Source organism: Nilaparvata lugens, chromosome 6 (genome assembly GCF_014356525.2).
Source record: "Nilaparvata lugens isolate BPH chromosome 6, ASM1435652v1, whole genome shotgun sequence".
Lineage (NCBI taxonomy): Eukaryota > Metazoa > Arthropoda > Insecta > Hemiptera > Delphacidae > Nilaparvata > Nilaparvata lugens.
In genome coordinates, this window is record NC_052509.1 from 24,009,441 (window position 1) to 24,035,261 (window position 25,821).

Below are 25,821 nucleotides of genomic sequence, written 5' to 3' on the forward strand. Positions count from 1 at the left end.
TCAGTGCATAGACCAGTGTAAAAATTGAAAAATAAAATAATTATGTAATTATGTAATTCGATCCATTATCCAATATCCATGGAGTTTTCGTCATTTCATTGTTCAAGACATTTAAAAAAAAATCTCACTTGTAATCGTTTGCAGATGATGGCCAGCACAACGTTTCTGCTGCAACTGCAAAACTACCCGAAAGACATAATCAACAATGAGATGGTTGAGCTGCTGCAGCCTTACTTCGAGATGGAGGACTACAACATGGACACGGCCAAGCGAGTGTGTGGAGACGTGGCCGGGCTGCTCTCCTGGACCAAAGCCATGTCCTTCTTCCATAGCGTCAATAAAGAAGTTCTTCCGCTCAAGGTCAACTATATCATAACTTTTAACCCATTGTAGTCATCGGCAGTTACTAGGCATTATTATCAACACTTCTGTACAATCAATACTGATTTACCGACTCCAATTAGTTAGATAGATGGATGAATGCCTTTTATTTGCACTTTACAACATTAAAAGTGATGTGGGCGAAGTTGAGGCAATAAGAGCCCCCTCTTCCACTTTACCCACAACAACAGAGCTATGAGTTATTCAAATTCAAATTCTATTTATTCCAATTCACAATATTTTCAATTATAAGAAAAAAGGAAAACAAACATCAAGAAGATAAAAAATAATAAACTAACAATTATTAAATTGTAACTGATGATATTATTTTACTGTTATTTTAGAAGTAGCCTAAGTCAGAGTTCACATTTTTCAATAATTCAATAGGCCTATGGTATTCTCAAGTCATCAGTGATGGTTTAGTGAAATATTTTTATTTAATTTGGTTTTCAACTTATCTAAATTTTAAATTCCTAGTTTATATATATTTTGAACTCAAAATTTGACAAGAATTATGAAGTGATAAACATAACCTATTTTTGGACAATTTCTATCCAAATTTGGGAAAGGAACAGTTTTGGGGCTTAAGTCTGTTGTTCCTTTTCCAATCATTCATAGCTGAGAATTATATTGCATCTATTTATTCATAAATAAATAGTATTTATTATTACAAGTCAAATGAAATGGAAAAATTCTTTATTTGAAGGAGTTTGGATTGAATTTTTCCAAGTCTTCTCTACCACTCAACTTCGAAATAATAGAATACTTTATTTATACAATATTTATTTTCGCTTATTAATTCCAGCTTATTTCCCTAATGCATATTGATTACCATCATCATAATATTATTTAAACTACGAAATTATTGTAAATAGAGTCTCTAGATAGTCAGGCTGAAGACCTTTAAGACATCAGAGAATTCTTGTTTTAAAATCTTTCCAATTCCATTTTATTTCCCTAAAGCATATTGATTGTCATCATCACAATATTATTTGAACTAAGAAATTATGGTAAATAAGGTCTCAAGTCAGACATAAAACCTCTAAGCCATCGGAGGATTCTTGTTTTTAAAACAAGTCAATTTTGTATCCTCTTAGTTTCAAAGTGGAATGTTATTGAAAAATTTGGGGCAAGAAATACATACAATTTCTGGAAACAAGTGATATACGATTTGGGAATTCTTAGCAAACCAGAAGTTACTCTCCTAGTTTGATAATTAGGGACATCTTTGAACTAAGCATGACCACAGTTTCCAGAAATAACATAAAACGTATACAATACCTTGAAAACAAAGATATAACTCAGATTGATCAATAAAAAATTACCAAATAAACAAATTAAAGTTTTAGTAAATAGCAATATTAACAACATTTGATTGGTGTGAACGATTGCAGGCCAACCCAACCACTTTTCAATTAGTCTTGTTGGTGTTGTAGGCAAACCTGACGCTGCAAGAAGCGCGCCTGAAGCTGGCGATGGACGACCTGTGGCGGGCTGAGCAGGAGTTGGCGGCGCGTGAGACGGCGCTGGGCGAGGTGAAGGCTCAGTACGACGCAGCGGTCAGCGACAAGCAGCGACTCACCGATGCCGCCAACGTGTGCCTGCGAAAGATGACCGCTGCCACGGCACTCATCAACGGCCTTGGCGGCGAGAAGGTGCGCTGGACCCAGCAGAGCAAGGAGTTCAAGAAGCAGCTCGGCAGGTCAGCCAAACCATCGAGAAAACAAAGCATAACAAGATATCCCATGTTATCCAACCTGCATTGATTGGATGGGAGGCGCATGATTTTTTCGGAATGCTGAAGTGAATCTCAGTTTGTATTTAATCTTGTAATTCAAGTTGTTGTTTGTATGTTCCAATAATTTTCAATTCGCTTTTTTGTTAACTCAAGCCGACTACTGTCTATTATTACTGTTTTGGATGAGGGAGTGAAAAACGGCACAGTATGAGACTACCAGCGTCACATAGCTCTGCTAAAAAGAACTACTATAGTGCGGTCCACGTTATAATGACAGTATTTGATCAACTTTGGTTTTGCTATCCTAGTGTATCATTCGACAAAGCCGGTGGTACTATCCTTTTCTAGGTCCACAACGATGCCAATTATGTTTTTGACAGTGTAGAAATATAATTAATTAATGCAGAGAATCGATATCGCTATTATTCTATCTTTATCCACTGCCATTATAACGTGGACCTCACTATAGGACTTTCGGCTTCAGTTAACATTGAAAATTGAAACCTTAACGCCTTATACCATGGGATATCTTCTTATGCTATCTATCTTTTCTCTAAACTCAAACAGATTAAACATGTTAGCCTGCATTGGTTGGATGGGAGGCACATGATTTATTGGCAATGCTTAAGTGGATCTCAGTATGTATTTAATCTTGTAATTCAACTTAATAAAACTAATAAGGAAGAAGGAGAAATAATAGTATCAACATCTTTGTTCTTCATTGAAAATTATTGTAAAGATGATAACATTTCTAATGCAAATTTTCGGCTCTAAAATTTATTTTATTTTTCACTTCAGATACTGTTGCTGGTGAGATGTTGTGATATCTATACATAATGAAAACACTGGGATTTTGTCAAAAATATCACTTATTTATTGTAAAATAATAAATTTATTTCAACACCAATGGTGACACCTCCAGTGTGAGAAAATCAAAACTTTGAAATTGTGTGAAACTGTTTTGAGAAAAAATGGTTTTTATTTCGGACTCCATACTATAGAAAATCTTATTCGGGAGTGGAAGTGAAAAATTCTTGTTATTCAACTTCAACCCAATATAACATAATACATGTGTTCGTTCACTTATAGGATATTATATTGGGTATTACGGCGAGGCAGAGCATCCTTACAGGATCTCTCTCTGTCAAAAAAGACATAAGCATTATAATAATTAGAAATCATATAAATTGATGGAATCATATTGTAATAAATCAATGAAGATTATCGCAATATTGAAATTTACCAAGCAATAAATACCTTGATTGAACCATTTAAATAAACAGGCAAATCTTAGACTTAATTATGGCTTTTATTTGGAAGTGGAGCCTCTATTGAATCTTCCATTTTTTATCCTTTGCAGATTGGTAGGAGACGTTGTTCTGGCGACAGGATTTCTCTCGTACTGCGGCCCCTATAATCAGGAGTTCCGCGCCGGACTGGTCAAGAGCTGGATGATCATTTTGAAAACTCGCTGCATTCCCTTCACGGCTAATCTGAACATCACCAACATGCTAGTCGACTCTGCTAATGTAATTATTATTTTCAAATTACTTTTATATTTTCCATCAATAATAAATTTATCTTGTTTACATTGAAAATGGTTATACATTTATACATTTATTTGATCCATAATAGTTATCCATTAAAATAATAGCTTCTCAAGTTTTTTCTATAAAATAGAGATCGTACTAGAAGAATTGCACCATTCAACTAAAAAATCTTGAAATATACAATAAAACTTGACTCGCTCGTATTATTTAATTATTTTCGCATAACTATATTCGTAGCTCTAATTGCTTAGTACATTTTATCTCGCCTTATCACGAGTTAAATGCATTCTAATCCACAATGCATGAAAGTAAGTTATTTTAATTATTATTCGCTGAGAATCTCACGTGTAAGCTATAATAGAACCATTATATTGTCATAATTACTGTTAATAAAATGAATGTGTCTTGGCCTTGGCCGTGTTTGTAATTGATCTGCCATAATTCAATTAAAACTCACAGGTGTCAGAATGGACTCTACAAGGTCTTCCAAATGATGAGCTATCCGTTCAAAATGCTCTCATTGTTACAAAATCCTCGTCGTATCCTCTGCTTGTTGATCCACAAAACCAGGGAAAGATGTGGATAAAAAATAAGGAGTCAACAAATGAGTTACAGGTACGTGTATTGAAGTTCTACTAAATTTATATTTCAATGGCACCTTGTCACTTCCTATCCTGCTTTGAAATTTATACCTGGAGATTTATACAAAATATTTACCAACAGTTCTTTAAAGGGTTTGGTTTACTGTTTGATCATTTATGAATGTTTTGCTATCTTGTAATTGGTGTGGGTCTCTCTCATAATAATGAATCCTTTCTGGAACCTAGACTGAAATAACTCACTTTGACTGAACATGAATTAACTCAATTCGAACAGTCTTGATTAGACTTATCTTGGCTCAATTTAATTAACACACCCACAATAAACACATTAAGACACCACAATGAAAATCTACTTAACGTCTACTACATGACATATATATTGATCGATTCTCAAATCAATTGTTATTACCTTTCAATCAAGCTGTTATTATTGAACTATTATTGTATTTTATCTTGTACTTTGTGTTGAGTGTACGGTATGTCGAGGTATTTTAGGTTGAGAATGATATTGTATTAATCTGTTTTATAATCGTTTTTATGCTTTGTTGTATTATTCTTCCCATGAATAGGAATAATATCAGTTCTCAAGAGGAGTACCTCAAGTGGCTAATCTCTTGATTCGCCGCTCAATGGTTTATTATTTCATTTCATCTACTCACCTCCTACAAAAGGGGTCTATAGATTTGTCAAATCTATACATTAAGAAAATGTGTACTATCCTCTTAAACCCCTTTGAACTTTATAGTGTGAACATTGTTTTGAAAAGTGTTTCATTTTATTTCAGATCTCATCACTGAATCATAAGTACTTTAGAACTCACTTGGAGGATAGTTTGTCTCTTGGAAGACCTCTACTCATCGAGGATGTCGGAGAAGAACTTGATCCTGTCATTGATAACGTTTTGGAAAAGAATTTCATCAAGTCTGGCTCAATCGAAAAGGTTAAAATATTGTCATCATATTTTTCAAATATCTCATTCCAACATTAAAGGATCATTCAGTCACAGTATACATACAGTATGGAAACTTGGCTAGTACCCTGGCGCAAAAATCCGCCACCTTGTTAGGAAGCGCCGCATTGGAATTGTATTGATGGGAGGTTCGGATCACTTTAATGATCCGGATCAATTGATCTCGTTCACTACCACGAGCCAATCAGAAGACCAGGATTGGAACTTCCTAAGGTCACGTGATGTGTCTAGTATTTGCGCCATGTAAAAAGCATTTGTTGGATAGGCGTTTGATTGACAGATTCCATTCTGTACCTATTCTGTGATTCAGTGGAACAAGATGATTTCAATAACTGACTAATTTGTGAGGAAAATTTATTTTTCGACCCAATGGTCATAAATATGAAGTAAATAGGTATAGCCAGACTAACTTTATCATTATAAAGTGGGTTGGATGTTCATAATATATGCATTCAACTATATGATTTGGACCGTCTCAAAGAATTAGAAGTGGAACAAAGTTAGTGGAAGCTTGTTATAGCTTGCTCTAAGAATCACTGATAATTTATTATTGTTTCATTCATAGATATAAATGTAATTTTTCTTTATATTCAGCCTATTTAAGAAAAACTCTTATATTACAACTCTATATTGAAATTGAAAATTAACTTTGTAATTTGAGAACATAATATTTTTACGCACAATTAAATTATTTTAAATTTATATTTCGTGATAAATTATAAATGTTCCAGGTTGTTGTTGGAGATAAGGAGAATGATGTCATGCCTGGCTTTATGCTGTACATCACAACTAAACTTCCCAACCCTGCTTACTCGCCAGAGATCAGCGCTAAAACCTCCATAATTGATTTCACTGTAACAAGACAAGGCTTAGAAGACCAACTTCTTGGTAAGTCGTTTACTAAAATTCTCAAAGTAGAATGTTTTTTGTTTATTCATCATCACTCAAAATGTATGACCTATGACAACAATACAATGAATGTCACCAAATCCCATTGTAGATGCTTTCACTCAGATTGTTTTTACCTTCATCAGAACATTTTAATATTTTCTATTTCAGAAAATTTGTAAATGGTAACCTTACGCTTTCAGGTCGTGTGATATTGATGGAGAAATCTGATCTGGAAGCAGAGAGGGTTGCCCTTTTTGAATCAGTGATGCAGAATCAAAGAAGCATGAAAGAATTAGAAAGCAATCTCCTTCATAGACTTACATCAACTCAGGTACTACCGTATTTTTTAGTGAAATAATTTTCGAATCCTACTCAATTATCGATTTACATGGCATCTGAATTTTTAGCTAGATTTTAATATAATTTGAAGTAGATTACTGTTATAGTGAGATGTATCAAATTGTTTTATCGGATCTATTTTTCAAATATTGTTGTTAAGGTTTTTATAGAATCGCAGTAGTTATAAAAAGTGAATGTATTTAGTATTAATCAAATCTATAGAGATTAAACTGTCTTATTTTGTTTTATAGCTTACAATATATTTAGGGCTTATATTCAGAATTTTTACATATTCAGGGCTCATTGGTGGATGACGAGGCACTAATCCAAGTACTGCAGGAGACAAAAACAACAGCCGAAGAAGTGAACGCGAAGCTGCAGGTGTCAGAAGTGACCGAGCGCAAGATCATGATTGCTCGCGAGGAGTTCAGGGCGGTCGCTGCTCGGGGATCCATTCTCTACTTCCTCATTGTCGAGATGAGCAATGTCAACGTCATGTACCAGAACTCGTTGAAACAGTTCCTCAACATTTTCGACAGCTCAATCACCAAGTAAGTGCTCATCACTGGCATATTCACAAGTTTTGAACATAAAAGTTGTCATACGGTTTTTATAAGGTAATTATTAAGTTATTGAGGTTTATAAACCTCAAATCAAGGTTCAATAATTATAATAATAATATAAGGTTATTAGGCTTGTAAGGTTATTACACGGTTATTATTAAATTCATAAGGTTCAAGTGAAATTGTTTGAAGAATATTGATAATGTGTAATCATCCTTATTTTGATATCAAAACAAGAAGAAAAAGAAGCTTTGTAGTTAGGTTATTCAGTTGTGATCTTGTGATACTGCGTTATTAAAAAGAAGTAGGTAGATGGCTCAAGGAAAAATGTACAGTAGTCACTCATTCAGGTAACTTATCAGTGATTTGATTATGAAATAAGCGTACTATTAGAAATTTTGTATTATAACTGGCCATAAGCTTTTTGAGAGAGCTTATCTTTCCATACTGTAATATCCGATTAAAAAAGATGAAAATATTTTAGTCAAACTATCGTGAAATCAAGATGAGCATTAAGTTGAGCTTATTTTTCAATATTATTTGACAAAAGTCATTGCATCACTGCACTATAAATAAATAATATGAAGTAACTAAACTGTGAATTATTGTCAAATAGTTTACTACTACGACTGCAAAACAAAATATTGAAACCAAAGACCTTAAAGATGAATAGATAAGGTCTTTGATTGAAACTATAGACCTTATAGAAATACAGAAATAGACTGGCTTCTCTAGACATTCGTGTAATCACTTGTCAACTGAGTGATTATGAATAATTCTATAGTCTGATTAATCCTATCTTCAGACTAGATTATATATATATATAGTGATATCGGAGTATGGAGGAATTCCTTTTCTTTTTATATTATCCTTAAAATGCAAAATTTCAAAAAACCTTATATATACATCGACGCGCAGTTGAAAAAGGAATATTTCTGCCAAATCTCATAGAATTCTCTGTACGCGTTTGGCCGTAATTGCGTTACATACAGACAGACAAAGGAAAATCCGAGTTGAAACATAGACCTCATTACGTTCGGTCAATAACCTCAGTGCAAATAGTGGGATTCCCTGGGTTATCACATTGAACTTCTTGATTTGTGTAGAATCACTATATATATATCCTACGTAAATCATAGAACCATTTGAACATCCCATGAAATGTAGGTAGCTTGATTGTAATATTTATTTATTTATTGAAGTTATTTCATTTATTCTAATATTGTTTTATTATTTTATTTATTCCTAACTTATTGATACTTTAACATTGATGGAGTCTTCAACTTCCATCCATTGTTCTATCAATGTTTTAAAACAAGCTATTTCATAAATCTTATGCTTTTCCAGGTCAGCAAAAAGCTCTGTAACTGAAGAAAGAATCGAGAATATTTTATGTTATCTAACACATGAGGTGTGGAAGTTCACTCTGCGCAGTCTTTACGAGCGTCACAAGCCTCTCTTCACTCTCATGCTTGCTATGAAAATTGATGTCTATAAAGGCATGATAACACATGAAGAATTTCTAGCATTTATAAAAGGTGAGTAGTCTATTACTCTTATTCCTCAAATAATAACTTAATTTAAAAAACAAACTATATTTGATTTATTTTACTATTGTTGATTATGCAATTTATTTTATAATATTTTTCCCAATACTTAGTATTGCAATAGTTTTTTTTTTTTGTAATGAATCTATCAGAATAATTTACCCCATTCGAGCTTGAACAAGATTTTCTTACTCAAGTAAAAACTTATTTCTTATCTTTGTATACAGGTGGAGCCTCCTTGGATCTGAATGCAGTTACTCCGAAACCATTCAGATGGATTCTTGACATAACTTGGTTGAATCTTGTGGAAATCAGTAAACTCGCCACCTTCTCCACTGTCTTGACAAAAGTTTGTACTTCACATTCTATTTTATGAAAGTTTCCCAGCTTCTTCTCCTTCAACGGAAGTTAACAAACTAATACGTTCATATAGTTACTCTCGTTTTAGTTCTATTTTATTTTTTCATAAAAGTACATAATCTAATATTACGAAAGACAAAACCCTCGATGTATCAAACAATTTTATTCACAATGAAAATTGAAATTAAGGAATATAGACTATTATAATAGCCTACCTGACTACACATTCACATTGATATAATTTATTTGTTTTGATTTGCATTAAAAAAAATGTATATTTTTCAAAATCGGAAGCAGCTAAGCTAAAGATCAGATGAGATTACATTTTTTAATGTAGATTGCGATATAGCAAGCTATTTAATCAATTTCATGTAGAATGATCGTGATAATGATCATTCATCATGCCAAAAATAGTATCTGATGAGCTATGAGAATATTTTATCAAATAGTCATTTTTTATTTTAAGATGAATTCATTATTTCCTCCCACATTGATTTCAATGTATTATTTTATCACCAGATCAAGCAGAATGAGCGTGACTGGCGCAATTGGTACGAAAAAGAAAGACCCGAAGAAGAAGAAATACCTTGTGGCTACCACAAATCGCTCGATGTTTTTAGAAAATTGCTCCTTATCCGATCCTGGTGTCCAGACAGAACATTGTCTCAAGCAAGGAGATACATTGTAGGTAAGTTGAGTCTGACATCAATAATTTATTATCGAATTCTCAGTTTCATTGGGGAGTTATTCTCAATAATACTTCACAATCATTGAATCTTCAATCCTAATATTTCTTCTATCCTTCTTACTATGATACTTTCTGAAATTTTCAATTATCAATGTAATATACATTATAAATATATTTCCTTTTCCTCAAATGGCAAAGAGTATTCATTATTTTTTATTGCATAATATAAAATTGAATGTCCATTTTTTCAATTCTTTTGGGATTTGAGAAACAAGCGTCGTCATAGTTTCGAATCAGATGAACTCCCCCAGTCACATATACACTTTGTGACAACTCTATTATTAAATGAATCCACTACTACTCAACTGCGATTCTTCACACTCAAATCAATTACATTCATTGTATTATTTGTCCTCCAATATTGATAGATTATTTCTGTTTTGTCGTCAGAGTCACTTGGCCCAGAATACGGCGAGGCCTGTATCCTGGACTTGGAAGCCACCTGGGAGGAGTCCGAACCCAGAACGCCTCTCATCTGCATTCTGTCTATCGGCTCAGATCCATCACCCCAGATCACTGCTCTAGCTAAATCGAAGGAGATTTGTGAGTATATTAGTCCCAATAATGTATTATATATAGGGTGGTTGCTACACTATTATCAATCTCTAAGTTTGCTAAAAAAATATTTGTAATTAAAATACCTGGCGTCCAAAACTATGTTATTTCAATTTTTGTCATTTCAAGTCGTTTTATTGAAATATGGTTATCCACCATCAACATCACTGTCACTACAATAAGGAAAGTTAAAGATAGAACCACCATTAATTTACTCTATTTTTACCTTTTTTTGACTTGATTAATAACTTTATTCAACATGAAATTTAGCCTAAATCTTCTCATGCATGGTCGCTCACCTTTGTTTTGAAACAAACCGCATGTAATTTTGTCTCGTATAACGTTTACTGTTGAGTAATTTTTTTTGTCAAGTGACAGTTATAAGCTTTCAAGTTTTTTAATATGGAATTAATTAATGAATAAGGGAAGGATGAACTTATGCATAAGTGAAGAAAGAAATGTATGAAGGAAGTAGTTCATCCAACTTGTTTAAACGAATAAAATTGTTAAATCAAATTGAATGAATCAGTTGGATAAAATGGATGAATGGTGAGTTATTTTGTATTGTCTGCAGGCTTGAGATCGGTGTCAATGATCAAAGTGATTAATAATTTTATTCAACATGAAATTTAGCCCAAATCTTCTCATGCATGGTCGCTCACCTTTGTTTTGAAACAAACCGCATGTAATTTTGTCTCGTATAACGTTTACTGTTGAGTAATTTTTTTTGTCAAGTGACAGTTATAAGCTTTCAAGTTTTTTAATATGGAATTAATTAATGAATAAGGGAAGGATGAACTTATGCATAAGTGAAGAAAGAAATGTATGAAGGAAGTAGTTCATCCAACTTGTTTAAACGAATAAAATTGTTAAATCAAATTGAATGAATCAGTTGGATAAAATGGATGAATGGTGAGTTATTTTGTATTGTCTGCAGGCTTGAGATCGGTGTCAATGGGCCAGGGCCAAGAGCTGCACGCTCGCCGCCTGATCAACGACGCCATGTTGAATGGGGGATGGGTGCTGCTGCAGAACATCCACCTCTCGCTGCCCTTCTGCAACGAGGCCATGGACGCCCTTCTGGACACCGACAAGGTCGAGGACAGTTTCCGCCTCTGGATGACCACCGAGGTGCATCAGCAGTTCCCCATCGGATTGCTTCAGGTCAGGCCATCGCACTCTTGCACAAGCCAATTTCTAAAAATGCTCAAGAGTGTCCGGTATAATTAGTTGTGAAAAGTATCCTATTTGTATATGTTTCCTAATTTTTAATATTTACTTTTTGAATCAGTATATTCAGGGAAGGGAGTGTTTTGGGCTGTGGCTGTTGTTCCTCCCCCGAATCATTTTTTTCAATTGTGTATTATGGTATTGAAAAAAATAAGTGAATGCAAGGGCGAAATTCAATTAGAACACAAAAAAGAACAATAAGACTATGAGAAACAATTGGCTACATGGTATGATCTGCTGTTTTATGCATTTCATGTTAAACAATTAAATGGATGAAATTATGAAATGAAACTCTCCTTTTCGGGTAAGGAAACGATCAACGAAGTTATAAATAAAGATATTGATATTAGCACGGTTGCAGTACATAGTTCTGTAAATTTCAAAGTAAGACAACTAGACAAGTGTAAAATATCAGTGTGGCGATTAGAGTAATTTCATTCGTTAGAATGAAGACAACTAGTCTACGAGTGGATCAATTTATGATACATAATGTGAGATTCATTCTAAACTGTCGGAATTGGCTAAATAGAAAGTGGTGGTGTTATTTATAAAATTATAAGGTATATAGTTGAAAGTGCATCTAAATATTCATGAAAGTATAGATCTCAATCCATTTGTGATGTCTCTTCCCATCAATTTTACATTTTTCAAAAACCTTGAGAATAATCATTATATTATTTGTCTTCGCAGATGGCTATAAAATTCACCAATGAACCTCCTCAAGGCATAAGAGCAAGCATGAAGAGAACCTACCAGAGTATTAATCAGGTGAGAACTATAAAGATGTTTCACTTTTTGTGTAGTTGAGAAGTTGATATTGTGGTAATTATTCATATTGAATGAAAAAGACTAAGAAATTGTCAAAAAACCACTGATTTATTGATAATTAGAAAGACCGGTTTCGGTTATTACACCATTGTCAATCTCTGATAAACTAAAACTAAATACAAGAGCAGCAGAATTTATACTAGTAGGCGAGTACTGCTATTGGTCGAGGGCATGAACGCCTGCCATTGGCCTAGCTAGACAGTCTCCTCCCCCTCAACGGTGTGACAAAATGGCGGCTTAAGCAACAGAATCGCCATGATAATAAATTTACTTTGAGTACAAAATAAGAACCAAGAAAACAAGTGTGAAAGATAATAAAACAAATATGTAAATGGAGAAACTATTGACTAATGTATGCTTACAATTTTATGATAAAACTAAATTCGTAGTGTTGTACTGGTTGAAATGAATCTGGTCATTTAAACTATACTGGGAATTTTCCTTAATTACTCTTGTTATTTCTAAAGCCTCTAGAATATTCAAAGATCTGCCTTTGTTATTAACATGCAGAAACTCAACATTCTCCTTAACTGTGAACTTGTGATTATTTGTTATCAAATGTTCTGCAAAGTTAGATTCCCCATTTTGTTTATTCCAATCTCTGATGTGTTCTTCAATTCTACTTTTGAAACTTCTACCAGTCTGACCCACGTAACAAGCATTACAATCATCACATTTAAGTTTGTACACCCCGCTTTTATTCCAAATATCAATTTTGTCTTTACTCCAGCTAAATAGACTATTTAAAATCGGTTTGGTCTTGAAAGCAACATGAAATCCATTCCTCTTCAATTCCCTACCTATTTTATCAGATACACGGCCTAAGTATGGGATTGTTATCCAAGTCTTCTCCTCACAGTTTGAGCCTACAAAGCTAGAATTGATTGAAATTTTTCTATTAATTTTACTCAATAATCTGTCCACCATACTTTCTTCATACCCATTTGTGACAGCTATCTGTTTAATTTTAGTGATCTCAATATCAAAATCATGATGGCTCATAGGTATTGTTAGTGCTCTATAGACCATACTATTGAAAGCAGCAAGTTTGTGAGAAATAGGATGACAAGAATGAAGAGGAATGATAACATCAGTATGGGTTGGTTTTCTGAAAATAGAGAACTTGTGAAAACCAGTGCTATGATCTATTCTTAAATCTAGAAAATTCAATACACAATCCTGTTCTACCTCTACAGTAAATTTTATACTCTGATGTAATCCATTCAGATAGGAAAGAAAATTGTCTAGTTGTCTGTTACTTCCTTTCCATAAGCAAATAATATCATCAACATATCGAAACCAGTAAACAATTTTATCTTTGAAATGACTATTTTCAATGATTCTACTTTCTAACTTATCCATAAATAATTCAGCTAGGAGTGGTGAGAGAGGTGACCCCATTGCCAACCCCTCTCTTTGTTCAAAAGTAGAATTAAAGAACACATCAGAGATTGGAATAAACAAAATGGGGAATCTAACTTTGCAGAACATTTGATAACAAATAATCACAAGTTCACAGTTAAGGAGAATGTTGAGTTTCTGCATGTTAATAACAAAGGCAGATCTTTGAATATTCTAGAGGCTTTAGAAATAACAAGAGTAATTAAGGAAAATTCCCAGTATAGTTTAAATGACCAGATTCATTTCAACCAGTACAACACTACGAATTTAGTTTTATCATAAAATTGTAAGCATACATTAGTCAATAGTTTCTCCATTTACATATTTGTTTTATTATCTTTCACACTTGTTTTCTTGGTTCTTATTTTGTACCCAAAGTGAATTTTATTATCATGGCGATTCTGTTGCTTAAGCCGCCATTTTGTCACACCGTTGAGGGGGAGGAGACTGTCTAGCTAGGCCAATGGCAGGCGTTCATGCCCTCGACCAATAGCAGTACTCGCCTACTAGTATAAATTCTGCTGCTCTTGTATTTAGTTTTAGTTTATCAGAGATTGACAATGGTGTAATAACCGAAACCGGTCTTTCTAATTATCAATAAATCAGTGGTTTTTTGACAATTTCTTAGTCTTTTTCATTCAATACAAATGTTTTACTCACAGAAGTTTCGGAAACTACTTTCCAACAAGACAAATACAAAATAATATTTTTGAAGATCGTTTGATAATAAAATACCTATTCATTTCATGCGATTCAATATAAACCTGTAATTATACATGTTATGTTCAATTATTAATGTAAGTAGAACATTAATTACAATGTAATATACAGTACAGACAGTACTGCATTCAATTACCTATTAATGTTTTTTTTATATTTAAAATAGTTTTATTAAATTAAAATGACAGTGCTATCATTGAATAAAACTTGATCTGATTTATTGGGTGTGCCAGGATACATTGGACTATTCATCGCAGCAGCAATGGCCGCCACTGTTGTATGCAGTGGCGTTCCTTCACACAGTCGTCCAGGAGAGACGCAAGTTCGGACCTCTGGGATGGAACATTCCCTACGAGTTCAACCAGGCTGACTTTGCTGCCAGCGTGCAGTTCATTCAGAACCATCTTGATGATATGGATCCGAAAAAGGTATGTTCGACCAGATAAAACAAACTTGGATTTACAACGAGTTATCTTTCTAGATATTCTTTGAATCTCTTATAGCTCAATATAACATTTTATTCTGGCAACCACATTTTAAATCAACTCTCACTTGATAATTAATGCACAAATTACTGTACCTGGAGCAATTTTTCAATAGGTTTCTTCTGTTATTCATATTTTGGTCGTGCTCCATTTGTTTGTCTAAATTATTGATATTTAAACTATTGATTGAAGTATGCAATTCAAATATTGATTATTAATTAATGTAACAATTGTAATTTAAGGGGTGTTTTTGATGTTTGAATTGTTAATATTATCAAGTGATTTTTTATATATTTAAAGGATGTCAATGTAATGTTTATTTTTTGTTTCGTATACAGTTTTAGCTTTTTGATTGAATGTTAGGCTAAGTGAATTTTTTTAAGAGGATTGTCAATGTAATACTGTTTCTTTTTGCTTCTTCTACTTTCATTTTAGTTTACAAATTTCTAATTAAATTTGTAATAATATTGTATTTTAGTTTTATGAAATAGCACAACTCGCATCCGCGCTCAGATTCTCTCTTTGCGGATGCTAATTTTTCCATAAAAATGTAATTTATATCTGTTTGTGTTTTAAAAATCAATGATTGTGAGAGAAAAAGAACCTTTCCTGTTGCCTCATTCCTACTTCAAAAAATGTATGCATACCAAGTTAGATCGCGATGCTATTGTGCAACTGTAAATGAAATTTGATAAAATAGAAATACTAGTATTCTTTGTGATACTTGATATATATGCGATAGGCCGAATCTAGTCTTGTTTAAAAGGAACCAGAGAAAGGGTACTAATATTGAACTATTACTATTAGACTAGCCCTATTGAAAAAATTCAAATGATATCACAAAAATAGCTATTATTATAGTCATTAGCTATTTTTGCACTCTATCGATAGTCCTGGAACCGTCAGTTATATTCTTCTAAAATAAAAAACAATGGTTTCAGGTCTGTGTGTGTGGTACTCGGAAGATAGTTTAATTTGAAAAATAATTGAGAATATCAACATGAACCGATTCTCACATTTTGTGCATATCAATGCCATTTTAATGATGCTCTTAAATGTTGCAATTTGGTAATTATTATTACATTTTCCTAAAATTTCAGGGTGTCTCATGGCCTACTGTTTGCTACATGCTTGGTGAGGTGCAGTACGGGGGAAGAGTAACTGACGATTTCGACAAGAGACTCCTCATCACATTCACACACGTTAGTGAATTTATTACTTGATTCAATTATTGTTCTGTAATTTAATCATGAGCTTGCCTCTCCAGAACCAGTTTATGAATTATTGGAAACTGCATTTTCTACTATCATTGAAAACTCTTGAAAATTTGATTTGCAAACATTCAAATTTCCCAATTATTGTGGTTAGAATAATGAGGTTTTTAGACTGTTCAGGAATTTTTAGCAACACAAGAAAACAATCTATTTCTATTGATTAAGGGGTGTCACTACAACTTACTGTTGTTTTATAAGAGACCTGTTAGTTATACCCACGCACTATTTTGGCTGGTGATGAATTTTTAAATTTCAGAACTAATTATTCAATTCTCATTAAAAATCCTGTTTAATGGATTTATTTTTGAAAACTATGTGTCAAGAATTTGTGATTATCCTATAATTTACCTGTAAAAAATTATTATAATGAATTCCTTTATAATGTTTCCAGGTATGGTTTTGTGATGTCTTATTGAGGCCTGGATTTGAATTTTATAAAGGCTACAAAGTTCCTATCACAAAAAATCTCCAGGTACTGTATTATAATATTCATTATTTTCAACAATTCCCATACGTAAATTTTAAAGTCAATCAAGAGTTTGTTTATTCTTGAGGATTTAATTCATTAAACATTATGCCTACTATAAATCAGGATTATAAAAATATGAATTCGAACCAGTTTTCTCCAATACATACTTCAGTCAGCAATAACTGTAATGAGAGTTTGAAGTACATTCTACAATTAAAACTACAAGTTGAATTAAACCCGCTTATACATTAAAATAATAATTATTCTACTGGTTTCAAATATACTACTAGAGAAGTTAACCAATTCGTTGAGGTAATGTGATTGAGATAAAAAGTATTCATTTTCCTACTACTGTGATTACCTTTCAGTTTACAATTTTCCCATTGATTATAAATATGAATGTTTTAGGGCTATGTGGACTATGTAAATCAGCTTCCAGCGACTGATACTCCCGAGGTGTTTGGATTGCATGCTAATGCTGACATCACGTGAGCTTTCAAATCATAAACTACATGCACCATGAACACCACATTTGCATAATTCTGCACATTGCTTCACATAAAATTATAATTTACAAAGCAATTTTCTGAATTACTTTCATCATTATAAACATGACCTATTTTCTGGACATATTATCAAAATTTGGGAATAGAATAGTCTTGGGCCAAGCCTGTTGTTCTTTCCCAATCATATTCATATATGATTTGTAATTTGAATAGAAATAAAACGATAATCAAACGAGATCATAAAACGTTGATCTCTAAACGGTTTGACTGTTATTTTATCAATTTGGAAATTGTATTGTGAATATATGCGGCATATGGCCCTCAGAGGTTTCACTCAATTGCTATTTTTCTTATGGTTTGATGTATGTTTACAGTCCTTGTTTCACCCTTCATCTTCATTTCTCTTTTATGATTCGCTCTTGATCTTGAATTGCTATTTTAAACAAATTCTAATATTATATTGATTTATTTATTCAACTTTCAACAGTGCAACACCAATTTACAATAAAAATAACAGTAACATGTAATTACATACAAAGAAAGTAAATACAATTTACAATATCCAAATATCAAATATAGATAATACAAGCGAAACATACAAAAACAAAATATCTATAAAAACACTGTTAACAGGAGCTATAAATAAAAAATAGCCATTATGACTCATTCATTTTTCTATTAATATTTAATAACATCTTTAAGCATCAATAATGTCAAAATTTGTTGAGTGAGAGTAGACATTGTGAATTTATCTATAATTGAAAAACACCGTTTAATTTTTGTCTGAATTTATTTTTTTATTTTTATTATTTTTTTTTTAAGATTACGTCCTAAAGACTTCAGTCATGGAGTATAAGACAAGTCATGTTATTACATAATAATTCTAACACTAAGTAGTTCAACCTAGTTTAGGTTTGAAAGGAATTCTTGTACACTATAAAAAGCTCTATCAACTAAATATTTTTTAATTTGTTTTTTGAAAATCTTCAAATCATCATTACTTTTCAAGATTTGAGGTAGCTTGTTATAAAATAATCTGGTTTTTGTTCAAATAACCTACTATTGTGACCCATTATATGATAATCTGCTCTGTTTCGCGTATTATACTCATGAACATCTGAATTCTGGATCACACAACTCGTTTTCACATGCATTACAACTTCATATACATATAAAGATGGCACAGTTAATAGACCAAGCTTTTTAAATAAAGGCCTACAAGACTCTAACCTATTCACTTTCTCTATACATCTGAGTGCCTTCTTTTGAATCTTAAACACCCTGTCCATATTTTGTTGAGATGAATTACCCCATACTAAAATAGCATACCTAATATGAGATAGTATAAGTCCATGGTAAGCAGTTAACAGTAGTTTTTTATCATTCAGCCTAGCAAGCTGCCGCAGGACAAATACCCCAGATGATATCTTATTACATATCCTCTCAATGTAAGGATGCCATGTTAATTTCCTGTCCAATAAAATTCCCAAGAATGCTACTTTCTCTTCTTGGTCTAATTCATTTTCCTCTACAAACACATTTATTTCTCTATCCTCTACTGAATTATATTTACTTTTGAATTGTAGGAATTGACATTTCTTACTATTTATTGTTATTGCCTTTGCTTCAAGAATTGGACAATTGACTGTACTCCAGTAAAAGCATTTATTCTAGACTATCTAATAAATAATTGTTAAAGATAAGCGATGTGTCATCAGCAAACAACAGAGCTCTGTGATCTTTTAACTCTTTTGGTAATTGGTTCACATACAACAGAAACAGTAAGGGACCCAGAATTGAGCCTTGAGGTACTCCAGCCTGGACCTCCAGTTTTTGAGATTTAATTTTTACTATTTCATTCCCATCCACCTTGGTAAGCTCAACACACTGGTTTCTACCTATGAGATATGATTCAAACCATTTTAGTTCTATACCATTCACACCTACAGTTTTTAGTATTTCCAATAATATTCTATGGTTCATACAATCAAAAGCTTTGGATAAATCAAGAAATATTGCGGCTGCCTTCTCACCTGAATCTAGTATATCTATTAGTCTTTCAACAAGGGATACTATTGCAGTCTTAGTAGATTTCCCTTTCTGGAACCCATGCTGTTCATCACATATGAAATTAATTTCTTCCAGGTGCATCAATAGCCTATTTAAAACTACTCTTTCAAAAATTTTACTTATTACATTTAGAATACTAATGGGTCTATAATTTTCAACTCTTTCAGAATCACCGCTCTTGAAAATTGGCAAATTTTTCCTTGTTTCAGATCATCAGGGAAAATACCCTGCTCTAGTGAAGTATTAAGGAGATGCAATAAAGGTCCAGTAATTCATTTTCACATTCTTTTAAAATTTTGCTTGAGACCCCATCCAATCCTACTGTTTTTTTGTTATTCAAATTTTTTATTATTCTTGACAACTCATCTCTTGATAATGGATGAAATTTAAATACCTTTTCAATTGGCTCAGCATTAATGTAGTTGTATTATAAGTATTAGTGTTCAGTGACTTTTGGAGATTATATGCAACCTGTTGATAATACTTATTGAAAAAGTTACAAATGTCAATTTTTAACCTTAGTCCCGTCACCTCTAAATCCATCTCAACAGAAAATCTCTTAACAAAATCCAGTTCATAAGTTTGGGTATCTTAGCATTGCTAGTGAATATACATACACCACCACTTCTATGAGCTATTCTACAAAATTCTGATCTCAGTGAATAGCCTGGAATCCTAACTTGATTTATTTCCTTATTTTTAAGCCATGCTCTGTGAAAATAACATGTCAGGATCCTCCTGTTTAAGAAATACTTCTAATCTGTCAATTTTGTTGCGAAGATACTGAATATTTTGATGATAAATACTAAAAACCTTACCATCTTGTGCTACTCTATCTCTAGCATTTGTAGCTATTTCCCTTTCCCTGTTTTGAATTTCAACTCGCTGGTGATGAATTTTAAAATTTCGAAACTAGTTATTCAATTCTCATTAAAAATCTTGTTCAATGGGTTTATTTTTGAAAACTATGTGTCAAGAATTTGTAATCATCCTGTAATTATGCTGCAATTTACCTGTAAAAAAATATTATAATGAATTCCTTTATAATGTTTCCAGGTATGGTTTTGCGATGTCTTATTGAGGCCTGGATTTGAATTTTATAAAGGCTACAAAGTTCCTATCACAAAAAATCTCCAGGTAGTGTATTATAATATTCATTATTTTCAACAATTCCCATACATAAATTTTAAACTAAATCAAGAGTTTGTTTATTCTTGAGGATTTAATTCATTCAACTTTAGGCCTACTATAAATCAGGAGAGTTTGAAGTTCATTCTGCAATTAAAACTACAAGTTGAATTAAACCCGCTTATACATTAAAATAATAATTATTCTACTGGTTTCAAATATACTACTAGAGAAGTTAACCAATTCGTTGAGGTAATGTGATTGAGATAAAAAGTATTCATTTTCCTACTACTGTGATTACCTTTCAGTTTACAATTTTCCCATTGATTATAAATATGAATGTTTTAGGGCTATGTGGACTATGTAAATCAACTTCCAGCGACTGATACTCCCGAGGTGTTCGGATTGCATGCTAATGCTGACATCACGTGAGCTTTCAAATCATAATCTACATGCACCATGAACACCACATTTTGCATAATTTTGCACATTGCTTCACATAAAATTATAATTTATCAAAGTAATTTTCTGAATTACTTTCATCATTTAAACATGACCTATTTTCTGGACATATTATCAAAATTTGGGAATAGAATAGTCTTGGGCCAAGCCTGTTGTTCTTTCCCAATCATATTCATATATGATTTGTAATTTGAATAGAAATAAAACGATAATCAAACGAGATCATAAAACGTAGATCTCTAAACGGTTTGACTGTTATTTTATCAATTTGGAAATTGTATTGTGAATATATATTAATTTATCTTATTTTTATGGTTTAAACCCGAATTAAGCACGTTATATTTAATGCGACCATACCTACATGTAATCGTAAATTAGTGTTGGATGTAAATGCGGCATATGGCCCTCAGAGGTTTCACTCAATTACTATTTTTATTATGGTTTGATGTAAGTGAGTCCTTGTTTCACCCTTCATCTTCATTTCTCTTTCATGATTCGCTCTTGATCTTGAATTGCTATTTTAAACAAATTCTAATATTATATTGATTTATTTATTCAACTTTCAACAGTGCAACACCAATTTACAATAAAAATAACAGTAACATGTAAATACATACAAAGAAAGTAAATACAATTTACAATATCCAAATATCAAATATAGATAATACAAGTGAAACATACAAAAACAAAATATCTATAAAAACACTGTTAACAGGAGATATAAATAAAAAATAGCCATTATGACTCATTCATTTTTCTATTAATATTTAATAACATCTTCAAGCATCAATAATGTTAAAATTTGTTGAGTGAGAGTAGATATTGTGAATTTATCCATAATTGAAAAAAACACCGTTTAATTTTTGTCTGAATTTATGAATGTGGATGTCGCAAAAATAAAACTGTATATTTCAATCTTAATAATGTAATTTCGGTTTTCGTTAAAATATAAAAAGACTAATAAATCCCACAATTTTTCTTTTAATTGCAATCTTCAATCCTTTGACATGTAGTATCTATAATCGTTTGTAACCAAATAACGTATTCATTCTCATTTCTTCATTGAGTGACATTGTGTTTAATTTCGTGTATGATCACATGTTTTGAAAAAAATTAATTTCTCATCAGATACCAGATAAATACGGCTAAAGGCATACTGGACACAATCCTGAGTGTGCAGCCCAAGGAAGGAGGTAGTGGGGGAGGCGAATCACGTGAATCAGTCGTCTACAGTTTGGCTGAGGACATGCTTGAAAAGTTGCCCAAGCAGTATAATAGCTTCGAGGTAAGAAGTTGCGCCTGATTTTGTTTTATTATGGATTTAATTTGAAGCTGAAAATTTTGTTTGGTATACCTATTTTTGAATATTTAGCTTCGTATTACATTATTACATCATCTGATCTGCAAGTTCCACAGCACATTTTTTTACGGTGGTTCGCAACTCACCTAAAACAATAGGTTCACTCATCTCTTCCCATTATCTCATCTCATCCTGTTATACTATCTCTCCCCTCTCACCAATTGGATATAGGCCCACAACTCATCCTCAGAAAATGTGGCATTTTCTTTCAGTGAAATACTCTCATCCAAAACAATGTAAATCCATCTTACACAACTGTAGAGGACTCGTTGAAATGAGTATTGAGTTTTCAATTTTAATCTCTTAAAAGTATTTATCAATAAGACAAAAAGATCATACATGTATACAACAAAAACTTTTGTAAGTTCTTTGTAATTCAAATTTTTCTATTATTTCTTTTTAAAATGATGTTTCCAAGAATTGCTGTATGTATTGCTGATTAACATCAATCTAGTTACCGGTATACCAATTTACAACTAATAATTAATTATTCATTTCGAGTTTCTTAGTAATCTAAGTGGTTTTTCTATGTTTACTATTTTTTGATTTTGTATCCTCATCATGTGCTAAATGTAGTATTTGAAATCTTTTTTGTTTGTATTAATTATTGTCATCAGTTTAGTTTTCCTGTGTCAAGGTATTTCTCGTCATTTGATATTTTTAAGTTTTGTTTTGTAAACATCGGTTGATAATAATATTTTTCTTTCAATGAATGGATCTATTTCGGTTGCAGGTACGAGAGGCATTACATAGAATGGGCGCATTGTTACCAATGAATATTTTCCTGCGTCAGGAAATTGACAGGATACAGCGCGTCATAAAAACAGTTCAATCGACTTTGGTGGACTTGAAGCTGGCCATCGATGGCACAATCGTCATGAGTCAGGGACTGAGAGACTCGCTGGATGCCATGTACGATGCTCGTATACCAGATCGATGGCAAAAGGTATTTTGGATAATCATTAACAAGTCTTGAAGTAGAGCCAGAGTGACAGTAAACTATCGCAGATTTTCGCAGTGGATTTACCACCTCTACCAATAAAATTATATTTTATTTGCCCCATTTTATTGCTATATTCTACTGCAAAAATCTGCAACAATTCACTGCTTGTCTGACCCCACTATATAAATCCCTATCTGACAATATTGTAGGTGAGATATCAAATTGAAAATTTTATGGGAATTGGGTAAAGCCTCCAGTTGTTTTGAAATGTTTCTTTTCATTAAGCATTTATATAGTTATGGGTAGCCTGCGATCGGTTTGAAGAGTTAGAACAAACTTTCACTACCAACAAACCTGATTGTTTTATTCAAAATATACCAATGAAGAGTCAAATGATTCCATGATTTTTAGAAAAATTGGTCTTCTGCCAATGATTTTTATTTTCATTTAACAATATATAATATTTTATTTTACAATATATTCAACAGGTAACATGCAACAGGTTTTAAGTTTGTAGTTTCTTTTTGACAAGCGTTTTAAGCATACGAATTTGATCAAGTTATTCAAATTATCATCAAAAAGTTGTCAATTCAATTAGATGTTTATTCAGGGTCAGTCAATAAAAAGTCATTACAATTTCTTAATGAAAAATCTTTTTTATTCTTTTCTTCTCAATTTCAATTTATATGTCTCCAAAAGTGTCATTCTTCTTGACATTACTAATTGTTTTTCATTCTGTCTTGAGTAGTATGGTGGATCAATTGGAATATATGTATAGGAATGAATCGATTAATAATTTTAATATAATATTATTTTTTATGGTATGAAATATACAAATAGTAGCCTACTACGAGAGTATGGTGTGTTTTTAATATTTATTAACAAACAGTATTTAGAGATGAGTACTGATATGATGACTTGATATAATTTGTTTCTTCCAGGTATATCAAATCAGATAATATTTATTGCTAAGAATAACAAATCTACCATAATATTCTGCAAGGAGCTTAAGTTACAGAGCAAGTCAAAAACACTTCAAACAAGTCAAAGGCTACTATCCTGCATGGAGAATCCAGTCATTACATTATTCATTCAATTCGATTCTAGGTTTCGTGGGAGTCAGCCACTCTTGGTTTCTGGTACACAGAACTGCTCGAACGAGACAGCCAATTCCGCAGATGGGTTCAAAATGGACGACCAAACGTCTTTTGGATGACTGGCTTTTTCAATCCTCAAGGCTTTTTAACCGCTATGAGACAAGTGAGTACGATTGACAAATTAATCATTTATCAAGAATGTAATAATTGAAGTATTTATCAACTGTAAATAGCTTCAATGTGTTTCAAACTCTACTATTCTTTTTCTCTAAATTGTACTTCTTCTGAAGTGAAATCTTTCAGTCCTTGAAGTCAATCACTTCTACTTTTCTGTTCTCTCAATTGCCAAACTTAGAAGCACCTGTCAGACTCGACTCCTCACTTGTTAAAAACACTTGAAGAAATACTTATTTCAATGCATCGCATTGTTATTACTTCATCCCTTGACTCCTCTCCAAAAACCCATTCCACTATTTGCCGTTTCCAAATGAATGGACAGAAACACATATATGTGGTACATTGAAGTAGGTTTAATCGCATTGCAACAATATACCTTGCATAATGCTTTTTCAACAAAACAAAACCTGACTTTAAACACTTATGAAGCAGTTTGACATATTGAATCTGTCTACAAGTAATCTTCACAATCTACAGAAAAATCTGCTTTAAGAAATATTTTAAAGCTGCTTTAATTTAGAGGGAGAACACAATTATTGCACCATGCTCATCGTACAATCTGGTAGTTTTTCTGGTTTCAAACATTTTTTTGGGGTTTATGAGAACTAAACTCTGCAACTGCAATATTGTTACACAATTCCTGAATGTTGACAGAGAATTTGGCAATGTGTTCCAAATTTTTTTGTTTGGGAACAGGACGGAGTTGTAATAATTCAAAAATTGAGCATTATTTCATTTGATTCATGCACATGCACAACTCCTTGATAAGAAGGATTATCAAGTATATCACTGTGTAAGATTCCAGTAATAATTCAACATTATGTTGAACTTCCACAATTCACAGGAAAGCGCAAATCATTTTATGAAATACTAATACAAAAATGATCTCACAACTTCTCACTCTTACAGTGTAAACTCAATTAGATCTCAAATCCTAAATGAGAAGTATCAATGTGCATAATTGTGAAAGGTTTTCATTAATTGAAGAGAAATATCAGTAGTGTCATAGCCTACTGTAGATAGATTTAAAGTAAAGTTAAATTAGTCCATCAGTTAATATTATATATTTTTTTACTATCATTGAATTGAATTTCTCAGTATTGGTATTTGATAAAGGGTATAAAGCTGGTAGTTAATCGGGAGTCCACCCAAGTGAATTCAATTGGCTCGGCCTGAAGCTGAGCTTGACTGCACGTTGCCAAGTTGTGCGCTCCAGCCTTTATCTAAAGTAAGCCATGGTAGTGCAAAAATCTAGGGTGATTTTATAGTCAATGCAGTATACTCACACAAGCTCAAAAGCTTGAAGAAATCAGATGTTATGCTCAATTTATGTTGATTTGTAATCATTTCAATGCTAATGCTGTCAAACATGTAATTTATTCCTTTCAAGCACAAATCTTGAATGAGGGAAATCAATTTTAATTTCA

General features: G+C 32.4%; 1 protein-coding gene across 1 annotated transcript in view; it reads left to right on the plus strand.

Annotated features, from left to right (window-relative positions):
* The window catches only part of LOC111047566 (dynein heavy chain 5, axonemal), a 145,677-nt gene that overhangs the window by 113,384 nt on the left and 6,472 nt on the right, over window positions 1-25,821 (plus strand). Inside the window, exons 60-80 of the mRNA XM_039431399.1 lie at window positions 145-360; window positions 1,818-2,083; window positions 3,480-3,648; window positions 4,129-4,284; window positions 5,056-5,211; window positions 5,973-6,129; window positions 6,333-6,463; window positions 6,769-7,022; window positions 8,382-8,572; window positions 8,809-8,930; window positions 9,461-9,629; window positions 10,080-10,232; window positions 11,182-11,408; window positions 12,165-12,242; window positions 14,657-14,851; window positions 16,009-16,110; window positions 16,574-16,654; window positions 17,060-17,139; window positions 21,946-22,102; window positions 22,911-23,123; window positions 24,228-24,380. Of these exons, the coding sequence (XP_039287333.1) occupies window positions 145-360; window positions 1,818-2,083; window positions 3,480-3,648; window positions 4,129-4,284; window positions 5,056-5,211; window positions 5,973-6,129; window positions 6,333-6,463; window positions 6,769-7,022; window positions 8,382-8,572; window positions 8,809-8,930; window positions 9,461-9,629; window positions 10,080-10,232; window positions 11,182-11,408; window positions 12,165-12,242; window positions 14,657-14,851; window positions 16,009-16,110; window positions 16,574-16,654; window positions 17,060-17,139; window positions 21,946-22,102; window positions 22,911-23,123; window positions 24,228-24,380 (3,426 nt within the window). The remainder of the gene's footprint in view (window positions 1-144; window positions 361-1,817; window positions 2,084-3,479; window positions 3,649-4,128; window positions 4,285-5,055; window positions 5,212-5,972; window positions 6,130-6,332; window positions 6,464-6,768; window positions 7,023-8,381; window positions 8,573-8,808; window positions 8,931-9,460; window positions 9,630-10,079; window positions 10,233-11,181; window positions 11,409-12,164; window positions 12,243-14,656; window positions 14,852-16,008; window positions 16,111-16,573; window positions 16,655-17,059; window positions 17,140-21,945; window positions 22,103-22,910; window positions 23,124-24,227; window positions 24,381-25,821) is intronic.